Consider the following 13,937-nt stretch of genomic DNA (forward strand, 5'->3'; position numbering starts at 1 on the left):
ATTCACTGTCCCTGTGACCCTGGGCAAGTCACCTAACCCTCTTTGCCTCAGTTTCCTCATCTGTAAAATAAGCTGCAGAAGGAAATGACAAACCACTCCAGTAACTTTGCAAAGATAACTCCAAATTGGATCACAAAGAGTTGGACATGACTGGAAAAATGACTAAACAACAACAACCGCACTATGAGTTCCTCGAAATCCCCTCATTGGATTTTAACCTATGTGACAGCTGTCACCTTGTGTGTATAAAGGAGGCAGTATGAATTGAGCCAACAAACAAAAGTAGACAATCTAATATAATAAATATATATTAGATTGTCCACTTTTGTGGACAATCTATATAATATATATATATATATACAATAAATATATAATATAGAAGGCACTAGGTGAGGCACTGTCATCATAGGAGAAAAGAAACACTAGGGTTTGGGGCATCTTTCTGGAGGGAGGAGAGCAGGAATTTGGGGAGATGAATATATGTAATATTTACTTTTCTTAGTGGCCTGAACACATCTTAGAAAATGAGACCTGAAAGCTACCTTTGAGATCATCTCATCTTGATTTTACAGTTGAGACTCTGAAGCCCAGAGAGGGCAAATGACTTGTCCAGAGTTACACAGCTAATAAGTCATGGTGCTGGAATGAAATACAATTTTCTGATTCCAAATTCAGTGCTCTGTGCAGAGACTGCAAATAGATTGCATTTACTTCAGCCTGACCTCTCCTCCTTCTCTACTCTATCTCAACCCCAATTTCAGCCAATACTTTTTTTTTTTAACTCTCAGAGATCACTTTTTATGTCATGATACATGATCAAACAGGCCTCTTAGTGTGACTTAGGAAGCAGCAAAAGTTCTCAGCATTTCCCATTCCTCTTTCTTTCATGGGCTTGTCACACTGAAACCTCCATGGTGAACATCTCTTCCTGGAGTTTAAGGCAATGGTTTCAGAAGGTCTCTGTGAAAATAAATCTGTGTTACATGGGAGTGGAGAGACATACACCTAGCCACCCTCAAGATATTTGCACAAGATTTGAATTTTAAATTAATTAGCTGTTACCCAGTAAGGCATGAGGCTCTAAGGGGCAGGGAAATGGGGTAGGAAAAGTCCATGGGGAAAGCATAAGGAGTAATTGGAGGGCAAGTGAGGGAAAGGTCTCATGAAAGCTCTGGTGGTCAAACCAGAGTAGTTTCTCACTCTAGCTCTACAGGAATTCCTTCTGACCCCCACCCCCTAACAATGTGTATATATGTGGGAGAAGGCAGATTACTGGGTGAAATACTCTGCCTAATGACCAAGGGGGAGGGGATATCTTCTTGTCAGAGCTCCAGGGACAGCCTCTTCCCATCTTCAGCACAATTCAGTGGCATGAGGGAGTCTGGCCAGGCCCAACTTTGCCTCTTGAAAGGGCTCAGGGCCCAGGGAAAGGGTAGCTGGAGGACCATCTGTTCAGATTCCCATTCTCAGTCCTGTACTCCTACTCACTGTAGCTCAGAAGGAATGGTGAAGGTCATCTCAGGCCGTGTAAAACCATTGAAATTGGAACTTAAGGTGTGAGTGTAGGCCCCCATGTCTTCAAAGATCAGCCAGTCACCCACATGAAGCTCAGGCAGCAAGATGTCTGTTGGACCCAGACGGTCAAAGGCATCACATGTGGGACCCCACAATGTGGAGGGGTAAAGAAGTGGCTTGCAAGTGAAGCTCTATACCAGATGAGAAGTAAAGGAGGAGGATTCAGCTAAATAAAGTGACTCTTGGCTCAAACCACCTCTGTCTCCTGTTCCTTACCATTCTTTCTGTCTTCGATCATGCTGATCTCTATTTCTAAAATGCCTTCCCTCTCCTTTTTTCCCTGCTGAGTTCCTATTCACTTTTGCTGTTGGATTCTCACTTTAAAAGTCAACTCAAAGACCATCCCCACCAGGTTTTCTCCTTTAATTTCCACCCAACCCCAACCATCATCCCCTCATGAATTTATTAGGTAATATTCCATAGTACAGTTATTTTTTTAAAAGCTTATCTCCCTACCAGATTTTGAACTTCATGAGGGCAGGGTCTTTGTCTTACTGAAATTTTACGTCTTCCTCAATATACTGAGCATAGGATCCATAACAGTGCATGCTTACTTAATGTTTGTTGAATGAATGAACGAATGAACAAATCAAGTGTGGGAGGATGCAAGTTCAAAGGGACCATAGTTGGGTGTACTAGAGCCAGGTTCATTGTGAATGCTACAATGCATTCCAAAATATATGCTTTATATTTGCTTTATATTTATACTCCTTTTCATAATTTATATTAAGTATATGCTCACTATTTAAGATTTTTATAACTGTAAAATTTATAAATATTTTGCTCTATGTTCCTAAACTGTTAAGAACTCTCTTTCCAAAAGATACACTTTCAAAGATTATCCTACACTTATGGTTATATCACTTGATTTGATATATGTTCAGAGTTATGGACAAGCCACTTAAGTTCTGTCAGCCTCAGTTTGTAAAGCATGTCCTTCACTACATCTCACTACGTATATGTCAGTTCTGTGTAGAGGTTTCTTTTTCTTCTGGTGTCTCAGCTAACTTACTAGAAAATCATTCGTTTAGAGGGCAATTGCTGCTAAATATGGGGAAAATATAGGCAGTTGAATTTGATCAATTCCCTTTTTTCAAACATTTCTATGGTGTCTCCTAAACAACCCTAGTTTGCTGTGTCTGAGCTAGAATGTAGAGGTACCAGCTATATTCTGATCACCTTGGAAGCCATTAGACAGTTACTACACTATTCCCCATCCCCAAGCTCAGAGTAGAGAAATTCAGCGGTGAGTTTTGAATAGAGACTGGGGGAGGATAATCAAGATTATATCTGAGGGCCCACACTGACCTGGAAATCTTAGAGAACTTGCTCTTTAATGACTGAATTCCTTAGGAAATGTAGCCCTGTCCAGCTGACTTGTTCTATTCCAGGAAGTTCCATATAGCTTTCTCCTGCCCTACCTCCAGAGCTGTCAAAATCAGTTCTTGCCCCCTTCCCCCTCTTGCCTTCACCACGTGAGGTATCCTTGTTTCTTTCTCTCTCCGCATAATTCCAAAAGAGGTGTAAAAACCATCATTGACATAGTACATCAGTCTTTGGCCACCTTCAGGAGAAAGAAAACAGCTTAGTCAGAAGGGTATTTGGGACTAGTGATGATGGAATCCTAATAAAGCTGCCATTAGACTCAATATAGCCACTGCCCCTAGCTGGCCACTGCCCCCAGATCCAATTCACATATTTGAACAGGCGTGTTCTTCTCCTCAACGACAATGACATAATCCATTTAACCCAAGACAGGTTAAATAAAACACCGAACTTGACCATCTTGACCAGAGAGGATCACAATAGCTAGCCAATCAGAAAGCAGCACAACCAGGACGTTTGACCACGGAACCATTAAAGGGATCCCTAAGCCTATTACCTAATCTCTTAACAAACCTCTCCTGCTTTTTTAATATTAATCATATTCCCATAGTCTATGTAAATTTTGATTATGTAATCAGCATCATGTACTCTATAAAATTGTCTGTCTTGCCTCACTGAAATTTCTAGTTCCTCTAAGGAACTTAGCCCTTCACCAGAGGGTGAAACCTTAAAACCACAATAAATCTCTCTAACTGACTTGGAGTCTTGAAATTCTTGGAGACATCCCAATGCATCACAACCTGACCTCATCAGTGAAGCTTATCATGATTGCCCCAAGGCTCTCTTCCCTTTTAGGCTTTTCCATTCTCCAGGTAGGCTGTGAGTTCTCTAACACTGGAGTTCTACAAGCGGAGGCTGGAGAATTGTTTATAAAACAAATACTTACTGAGAGCCTTCCTGGTACAGAGTTTGGTGCTAGGCATAGGGGAAATACAAAATTTGCTTAAGACAATCCTTTCTATGCTATGTAATCAGCCTGGAGATATGGTTGGATCAAGATCATAAAGGGCGTTAAATCCTACAGAGAAGAGTTTGTATTTTATCCTAAAGACAATGGGGAGCCACTGAAGGTTCTTGAGCAAAGGATATTCATCTCATAGATGATGTTTCAATCCTTCCTCCATGGCTTTGCATGAATAGTCTCCCATGTCTACAATGCAATCACTTATTCTCATGACTTCTCCCTCTCAGAATCCCTAGCTTCCTTCAAAGCACAACTCAGATACCACCTACTACACGAGCTCTTCCATGATCCGTGAAGTTGTTAGCATTCTCTCCCTCTTGCAATTACTTAATGTAACTTTTTCAATATTTTGTATTAACTTGTTAGCTTGTATTTACCAGGTCCCTTCCCCACCCCACCCCCAACCCTAGTAGAATATCAGCTCCTTGAGGACAAGGATTGTTTTGTTTTTGTCTTTGTAGCATATTAGGCACAATTTGTCTGGGCAATAGAATAGATTACTTGGAAGGGAGTAATATGACGTAAGAGCTGGAAAGGTAAGGTAGCAGCTGCTTGGGAGAGCCTTGAATACTAAGCAGAGGACTGTGAACTTTATGTGGAGGGCAGGAGGGAACCGCTGAAAATTCTTGAGCAGAGTAGTGGCATGGTAAGATCTGTGCTTAATAAAGCTGATTCTGGCAGCCTGAAAAGGACCAATCAGAGGGGACAGCAGTATAGTAGAGTGGGAGGAGCATTGGTTCTAGAGTCAGAAGAACTAGGCTCCAAGCATCCCACTAGCTTGTAACCTTGGACAAAGCCTCCCTGGGCTTCACTTTCCACATCTGTAAAATGAAGGGGTTGAGCTAGATGACCTCTGAGATCCATTCCAGCTCTATCTGTGAGCTAATGTGCCCAACTAGAAAAGAGTGAAGGTGGGCAGAATTTTTAGATGGCTACTGAAGTAGTTGGGCCAATGATAGCAAAAGCCTATGTCAACATGGCAGTTACAGGAAATAAAAGGAATATTCGGAGGTGGATTTGGCAGGATTTAATAACTAACTGGATATGAGAGAGGAAGAGGAGGAGGGAAAAGTCAAGCATAACCCTAAGGCAGTGATTCTGAGTGAGTGATGTGAATGGTGGTACTAGACAGAAATAGGAATGTGAGAAGGAAAAGGAGGTGTTGTATCAGAGAGGGGTTGGACTAGATACCTCTGAGATTAATTGTATGGTGCTATGACTATGGGGTCAGTTTGTCTCTTGGCCACACTATGGACCAAGTCCAAAGACCACAAGCTGGTTGAGGAAGTTATCCCAGTGCAACATGACCTGCACAATAGCCTGGCACACCTTGTTCCACCACTTTCTTCTTGCCAATGATGTTGAGGGCAGCAGTACACACTTTAGTGACATAGAAGCGGCCAGGTTCAGCTATGATCTCCACTCTGCTGCCTTCTGGGAAATACTGGTCCAAGGCTCTGTTGATCACAGCTGCCATCTGCAGGAAAGAGAATGGTCTTCATCAGCACAGACCACCCTACCAGGGTGGTCTACACTCCCTTCCAGTCAAGCCAATGATCATGGCCCTAGCATATGCCTGTTTATGTCTCATGCCTAGTGTTCCCTTGTCCCACAGGGATGTTACTGGGGGCTCTGCACTGTGATATGCCACTCAGATATCTCACATCTCTCGGTATTTGTCATCTTTCTCCTTAGATATTGGAACTGTTCCATGTAGATCAGCCCTAGGGCCCAGCATTCTTCAGTTTACCATCAGGCACCCCACCAACATGTGAGCACATGCCAAGCTTTTACCTGCCTCCAAGACTTTGCTTATGCTGTGTCTTTCCCCTGTCTTTCTTCCCTACATACAGGGAAGGTTTTTCCTCATCCTCTCTGTCTTCAAGGCCCAGCTTCCATGGAACCTCTTCCAGGCAACTTTCCTGAGGTCAGAGCAACACAGTCCAACCTTTGGATCTTCTCTGTGTTTGGGAGGCTGGTTACCCTACTAAGCATATGAACTTCTCAAGGGCAGGGCCTGGGACTGCTACTTCTCTGAGGTCAGGGATTGGGTCTATTCTTTCTTTCTCTGTTTCTCTAGCACAGGGTAAGTTTCTGAATAGCAGAGATAGGATCTTCATCTCAGATATCTCCCCAGGTGAAGGGCTGGGTCTGTTCTTCTTCTTCCTGCTCCAGACTCTGAACTCCCTGAGGTCAGGGGCAAGGTCTCTTAATTTTTTTTCTCACTCCCATCTTAAGCACCAGCTAAGCTCAAGACTGAGCACATAGTACCTGGGGTCATTGTGCAGGTGGTAGAGAGAGTGTTTAATGAGTTGACACTTTTGTGAGCAACTCTTCAGAGCTATGCCATTTGGGAGATATTGCTACAGAGTTCTGAAAGGCCCTGAGAGTAGAGCCAACTGCTGTCAGGTCCTAGCTGACTGGGAGGTTTTCAAGTATGGAACCAAGGGTGAACTATACATTTGTGGCCCAAGGACCAGCCTGGCTATACTCAGAGAAGCCCATTATCAGTACCTTTGGTATTCAAGAGTTTTGATTGTTGAAAGGGGCAGAAAGTGAAGACTACAAGGTAAAGGCAAACAGCCCTCAAAACTCCCTCAGATGCAGTGATCACAAGGGATTTCAGAGGACTGGCAAAAAATACTCCTGCCTCTTGGAAGAAAGCAGGGGAGAGGGAGAACTACAGGTGCGGAATGAAGCATATGTTCTTAAACAATGACCAATATTTTAAGTGAGGCCTCGAGGTAGGGCATATATCATTGAAAAAATAGAGATATATTTTTTAAAAGATAGAGATTTTTTGAAAGATCATCAATAAAGCTTTTTTTTAAAAACAAAGTGCTAAGATTGGACCTGGGAATGTGCCTCTCCCACTCCCATCAGTTGAGCCCACTCTCCTGCCCTAAGCCGTCTTTTCCTGTCTTCTCCCTCCAGCCTTGGATCTTGGCTACTCACCTCTTCAAATGTAGGCACAAAGTTCTTCTTGCCTGGGAAGCCCCCTCCAATATCTAGGAGGCTCATTGGGTGCCCAATCTGGAGGCCCAGGTCAAACACATGTCGGGCATCTGCAATGGCCTGGCTGAAGCTCTGTGGTGTCTGGCAGCCAGAACCCACGTGGAAACTGAGTGGAGCCAAGCATACTGTTAGCATGGAGGAAATGCACAGGTGCACATGTGAAGACACATGGGTGCATGTGTGCTTATTCACTCATAAGCATAGAAAGGTTCCCACACAGACACAAATAAATGCATATGCAGACATACACAGAGACATAAACTGATGCTTTAGAAATGCTTTTCTGTTTGCAAAACCTGTTATAGTTCATAAATTCTCACAAAACCTCTGTGGGGAGGAGAAGGTAGATCATTGTGTTTAGTTGACAGAGGAGAAACTGAGGCCCAGAGAAAGGCAGAGATTTGCCCAAGGTTAAAGGCTGAGGTCATTGACCCAGTAAGTCAATAGTAGAGCCCAGCTTGAACCCAGGCCTTCTGGCTCCTAGTCTAGGCCTCTTCCCTTTTCAGTACCCCGGGAGAAGCAGGAGTCCTTCAAGGTAGACTTACCAGATTCCAACTACAGTCACTCCCAAATCCTTGGCAATGCTCAGCAGATGGCCACAGTGGTCCAGGGGAGCCCCAAACTTGGCACTCAAGGGAAACAGGCTCTCGCTATCCTGGGTCCAAAGTCTGAGGACCAACCTGCCAAGGAATAACAGCACACATTTCTCTCATGCCTTAATAAGGTTTACTAAGGTCAGTAGTGCAAATATCATCATCCCTTCTTCCCAGTAGCCCTTAGGAGTGAGGCAACTTACCCAAAGCCATATAACTAATGTTAGAGACAGAATTTGAACTCAGGTCTGAGTCCAGGGTTAGTGCTCTTTCTAATGCCTCACACTACTTCTACACATTGACTGAGGGAGGCCTGTGACTCCTGGAGTCTCTCCTAGACACCTCCATTCCTCACCCCACCCCAATTCCATCTCCACTTCTCCTTATTTCCCAAACACCCATGAGTCAGCCTAGCTGCTGATTCTGCTTAGACCTTATGCCCACCTTCTAGGAACTACTGGCAACTTCACTAGTACTGAGCCCCCACCTCATACCCCAGTGTCTAGGTCATTGTTTTATCTTCCTCATCTACATCCTTCCTGGATCCTCTGCCTCATTGCTCTAAGACCTTTGCCGGTCACTTTCCACTATACCTCACTGTGTGTGGGCAGGAAGAGATACCTCTTTTGTATCACCTGTTATTGATTGGGACTCCATGGTCGGGCCATGTCACCCATAGCAGACTTCTGCCTGTTACCTATGTCTAGTCCTCCCTGATGCTATGGCTTTATGAATGTCCTGGGAGCTCCATTTGCCACCTGCCCCTGGATCTCCTTGATGTCCAGTGATTAGGCACATATACTTTTTACATATCTATCTACCATCTATCAATCTTATTCATTCATCTGCTCCTTTATTATTACTAACAACAACAATAATAATAGCTATTATTTATACATAAAGCTGAAAGGATTGCAAAGCATTTTCCATACGTTATATAATTTGATCCTCACAACAACCCTCATCAGGTAAATGCTATTATTATCCCCATGTTAGAAATGAGGGAGCTGAAAGTGATGAGGAAACTTTCTCCCTTTGTTATGTCTCCTGCTTTTCAGGTCTATCTGGACTCTGGGTTCAGACCATCTCTGCCAATCCCATGACAGTATTGCCCAAGAATGGTGCTAACAGTGGTGTCCAGGTTTCTTCTGCCACCCTTACCTGGCAGTGGGGTGAAACTTGGCGACCTTGGCAAGCTCCTCCTCACTGTCAAAAGTCATCAGCTGCACCCCATGGCTGGCAGCATATTGTATGTGAGAGATCTGCTTGCAAGTATTGGCATAGATGATGCGGGTCGGGGCAACTCCCATGCTCAGAATCTGCTCCAACTCCCCCTAATGGCAGAACAGCAGAAATTACCCCTCTAGGGGTTACGCCCTTCTCACATCCTCAATCTGGGAGCTCATTATAACTCAATGGAGCATTCCCATCCATAGCCCAAGCTCCCAGGGGAAAACCCAGGGGAAAAGAATTGAGGACAGCCATGAGCTTCTGGACATTCAGATTCTACTCCATCTCCCATTCCTTCCCACTCCATTTAGAAAACACTAGCCCCTTAAAAGAAATGTTGAAATCTTACTGGAGGGAGATAGATGGATTTAATACTCCCTGGATGTGGGCTCGCAAGGAGTTCTTAAGAGTGGGGAGTGGGGAAGAGGAAGAAAGGAGAAGTGTCCAAAATGTTCTCAGTATCTCCTTGTCCAAACACACGTACAAATATATGCTCCTTCCAATGGGAGCCTCTCCTTCATGATCTTAATCTCTCCTGTTGCCCTAGACAGACTCTACTGGAGATGTTACCAATGGGAAAAGGGAAGGAAAGATGTGGCCCTCCTTTTTCTGTAAGCATATTGCCCATGTTATGATTTCCTTCCAACCCCCTGGACCCACAGCCTGACTTCTTTTATAGTTCTCCTTTGCCCCCACCCTCTCTGTTCAATCCAGAGCTGCTCAGTCTTTCAAAGAACCTTTTCCTTCTGGCCCTCATGAATCTCCTGCCTTCCCATCATGTGTACCCACCCCCAGGCCTATGTGGATATGGGGCCTCCTTGGAGCTCACCCGACTTGCACAGTCAAAGCCAGTGCCCAGGTTGGCCAGCACCTGCAACACACTGGGGCTATTGTTGCACTTCACAGCAAAGAAGGGAGCCACATGGGGCATGGCCTGCTGGAATATCTGGTGCTGCTCAGCCAGAACCCCCAGGTCAGCCACCATGAAGGCATCTCTCTCATCCTGTGGGAGAAAGGGCAGGGGAGAGTCATCTTTGATGGGCGAAGGAAGAACTTTCCTGACCTGGAAATCTTCTGTGTTCTGCTTACTCCAAATCTCAATTAATTCAAGCTGTCCCTTGGAGTTGTGAAGAAGGAGCCATTGGCAATCAAACATTGTGTGGTTGACAGAGACCTGGCTTGAGAATCAGAAGGTCTCTGTTCAAATTGAGGTTCTGACACTTTCTAACTACATGACCTTCATTAAGTCACTTAATTTCTCAGAGCCTCAATTTTCTCATTTTGTAAATTGAATAGAGCACCACTTATACTACCAAAGTGGAAGACTTTAGACTTATGCCCATTAAATTTAATCCTATTTGATTCATCCCAACAGTTGAATCTATAAATATCTTTTTGAATCCTGAATTTGTCTTCCAGTAGTTTTTGCTTTCTGCCACCTGCAAATTTGTTATGCCCGCCATCAAAGCCTTTAGCCAATCATTGATAAAAAATGTTAAACAGCACAGGGCCAAGTCCATATCTCTAGAGCACTGAGCTAAAGACCTGCCAAGCAAATACCTCTTTGACCCTGTTAGTGACTATTCTTTGGGTCTAGCCATTCAACCATTTTTCAATCCATCTAATTGCACTATTACCTATGCTGCATCTCCCAATTTTTTTACACAAAAAATAGTATGAAATTTTTATCAAAAGCTTCACCAAAATCTAGGTAAGCTATATCTTCATTATTTCCCTGACTTCTACCTATGCCAAAAGGAAATGAAGTTAGTATGCCAAGCCCAAGATCATTCTCTTCCACAGAGAATAGAGAAGTGCAATGAATGTATTATCTGTGAGTTCAAACTTTTATACATTATCATCATTCCATCCACCTGGAGCAGTCATCCTATCAATCCCTCAATCCTTCAAGCCCTCTTTTTTCTCCAATACAACTTTGGAAACATCCCAAAATAATTTGTTCATTCTTTCCTCACCAGTCTCAGTTCATTCTGAGTTTTATCAGAATTCCAGATACATTCTTACAGGACCAAGTCATACCTTTGTATTCATCTGCTATTACTTGCCCTTTCTTCCAGTTAGTTGGTGCAGAGAATAGAGCTCTGGACCCAGATCAGGATGACTCAAGTTCAAATCCAGTTTCAGACACTTGCTAGCTGTGTAACTGTGGGTGAGTTACTTTAGTCTCTGTCTGCCTCAATTTCCTCATGTTGTAAAAGAGAGTTAATGATAGCAACCGTCTAATAGGGTTGTTGTGAAGATCAAATGAGATAATATTTATAAATTTCTTTGCAAATATTAAAGTGTTATATTGCTGTTATTATTATTGTTATCTTGGGTTTATATTTCAAAAGTTTGTTTTAGGTGGTGAGTTCCCTGAGAATCTACATTGTTCTCCCCACATATGTCCCTTGGCCCTAGGAGGTCAAAAGGCTCTCTTCAATCCTGGGGAGCTTGGGGACCTCCTTTAGCCCTGGGAGTTCAGGGATCTTTATCCATCAGCCCCTGGGAATTTTAGTGTGCTCTCCTCAGCCACTGAGGCCTTTAAATTCTCTAATCACTCTTGAGAGCCCTTGTGACTTCATCTTCTAAGAAGACTAGGGTTGCCCCACCAAACTCTGGGAACTCAGGTCTACCAATACCCACACAAGCATCATTATCCAATGCTGCCCTCACCTCTTGGCCAATATTCCTCTGTGGCAGCATTGATCCTTTTGGACTAAGAAATAGGGAAACTGCTGGGGAAAGAGGGACATGGTCAAATGTGGGGATTTGTTTTTCTTGACTACATATGTTTGTGATGGGAGTTTTGTTTTTCTTGCTTTCTCAATATGGGGGATAGGGCACATGGTAGGGACAGAAGCTAGATTTTTGTTTGAAAATAAAATAAAGTAGAACTAAAAAAAGAAAATAGAATTTCTTAGCTGGAAGGGATCTTAAAAAAGAATGTTGGAGTTGGGAAAGACAATGTTAAAGCAGAAAGGGCCCTTAGAAGATGAAATTTGATTCAAGTCCCAATCCAGGCATCAGCACATTGTGTGCCTCTAGACAAGTCATTTGACATCTCAAAACCTCAATTTTGTTCATTCACAAATAAAACTGTATCTCTAACATGCAAAAAAAAAAGATTTGAGAACCCAAGGAATTTTGGAACAGAAAACATAGAATGTCATCTTGGAGAGGTACTAGAAAGTAGAATATAAAGGGTCTTAATAAAAAAAAAAAGCCCATGGGACATAGATTGTCAAAATTGGAAGGCACCTTACAACATAGAACACTAGAGATGAGAGAGATGTTAAAACTTAAGACAATTAGGACTAAGAAGGATCTTGGGGCGCAGAATGTCAGCAGGAAGGGATCCACAGAATTTCATCAACCTCTTCACTTCCTCACTTTGGAAACTAAGCCTCACAGTGGAGAAGTCATTCATACAAGGTTACATAGCGAGTTATTGGGAGAGTTGGGATGAGCCCAGGTGCTCTGGCTCTCATCTTGATTCTCTGTTGTCAAATGACAAACAGGTTCAATCCTTCCAAAACCGAATCCCTCCTTCCCTGACTTCCCAACAACCTCCGAACCAATGCATCAGCTTCTCTTACCGAGTCTGATAGTCTCTGGATTTTTTCCTGGACAAACTTCCAAGCAGAGGCTCCTGGTTCTAGGCGGATCACCTGCTCTTCTAGTTCTCCAGGGCTTCCAACCTCCGTAGGAGTCTGAATGCAGGCTTCTGGTTCCTCAGAGAGGATTTGAACAGAGGTTCTGGAAAGAGATGGACATTTTATGACCATAAAATGGTCTGGCTCAACCTAACACCCCATTCCAATCCCTTCCCCCATAATCTGGCACTCAACTTCACCTCCCTCCCTCTCTGGAAATCACATTCTCCAATGGATTACAAAATTTGGAGATGAGAAAAACTTCAGAGATGATCTAATCTGACTTCTCATTTTGCCAATGAGGAACCAAGACACAGAGAGCTGAAGATTTGGGCTCTTTCTTAGCTTTGCCCTGTGGAGCTATCCCTGACAATGGGGTAGCCCTTTTACATTCAAAAGACATTTCACATACATGAAAGTAAAATAGAAAGGTCCCATGATCCCAGCTTCTCAGTCACCTGATGTTTCCCTTTGGCCCTGGGGATCAAAAGGCTCCCTTCAATCCTGGAGAGCCTGGGGATCCCTTTCAGCCTGAGGCAACACTATCCCTCAGCCCCTAGGGATTTTAGTATACTCTCCTCCAGCCCAAGGACTTTGAATTCTCTGCCATTAGACCTTGAGAACCCTTATGTCTTCATCTTCTAAGAGCACTAGGGTTACCCTATCAACCTCTGGGAGTTACGAGGTTGCCCCATACCCATACAAGCATTGTTATCCAATGCGACCCTCACCTTTGGGCCAACATTCCTCTGTGGCAGCACTGATCCCTGTGGACTAGGAAGTGGAGAAACTGTTGCTTCAGGTGGAGCAAATGTTTTGGGAAGGAAAGAATAGAATCCAGGCAAGGCAAGGCAGTGAATGAGTGATGAGAGGAGACTATATAAGGAATCTGTCCCACCCACCTTTTGTCTATCATAATCCCTATCTTACCCTCTTGCCCTTTACTCTTAACACCCTTCCTCCTTCCCTACACCTATCACTCACCTTCCCAGATTCCCCAAAGCAGAGTCACCATGTAAAGGTCTATTTTGTTCCAGTTCAGGGTGAGGCCAGAGTGGACACACCTCCACTCACTTTTCTGAACACATAGTCACAGAAGAAGGGCAGGCAATGACAAGGCAGACCTTGGGAAGGAACTCAGAGCTCTTCTCAACCAGCACTCCACAGAATCTGAGCTTCAGAGAAATTAAGAAACTTGCCCAAGGTCACACATCAAATTGGTGACTGGAACTTGACCAGTGAAATAGGCAGTGGTTTTTGCCAATAGGTGGGAGGTGAACCACTTCCAATGCTTAACTGATGTGATATGACTTAAGAGCTAGAGATCATGAATTTAGAGCTGGAAATAACATTTGACATCATCTAGTATAATTTCCCCATTTTACAGCTGGGGAAACTGAGGTCCAGAAAAGTTAATTAACTTGCCCACGCTCACACATGTAATGAGGGGTGAAGCCATATTTCAAATGCACGTCCTTTGCCTCCAAATCCAGTGCTCTTTTTATATATACATATATG

General features: G+C 43.6%; 1 protein-coding gene across 1 annotated transcript; it reads right to left on the reverse strand.

The window, feature by feature from the left end:
• Window positions 1–920: 920 nt before the first annotated feature.
• Window positions 921–13,164, reverse strand: LOC114044948 (antizyme inhibitor 2-like). Its single transcript, XM_027864737.1, has 10 exons — window positions 13,151–13,164; window positions 12,363–12,522; window positions 9,593–9,766; window positions 8,695–8,867; window positions 7,486–7,620; window positions 6,881–7,046; window positions 5,255–5,402; window positions 3,042–3,139; window positions 1,489–1,706; window positions 921–960 (listed from the first exon to the last, which is right to left on the reverse strand). The coding sequence occupies exons 1-10, from the start codon at window positions 13,162–13,164 to the stop codon at window positions 936–938; spliced, it is 1,311 nt and encodes a 436-aa protein (XP_027720538.1). The 3' UTR covers window positions 921–935.
• Window positions 13,165–13,937: the final 773 nt, after the last annotated feature.

This window comes from Vombatus ursinus, unplaced genomic scaffold (genome assembly GCF_900497805.2).
Source record: "Vombatus ursinus unplaced genomic scaffold, bare-nosed wombat genome assembly UNPS02014775.1, whole genome shotgun sequence".
NCBI classification, from domain to species: domain Eukaryota; kingdom Metazoa; phylum Chordata; class Mammalia; order Diprotodontia; family Vombatidae; genus Vombatus; species Vombatus ursinus.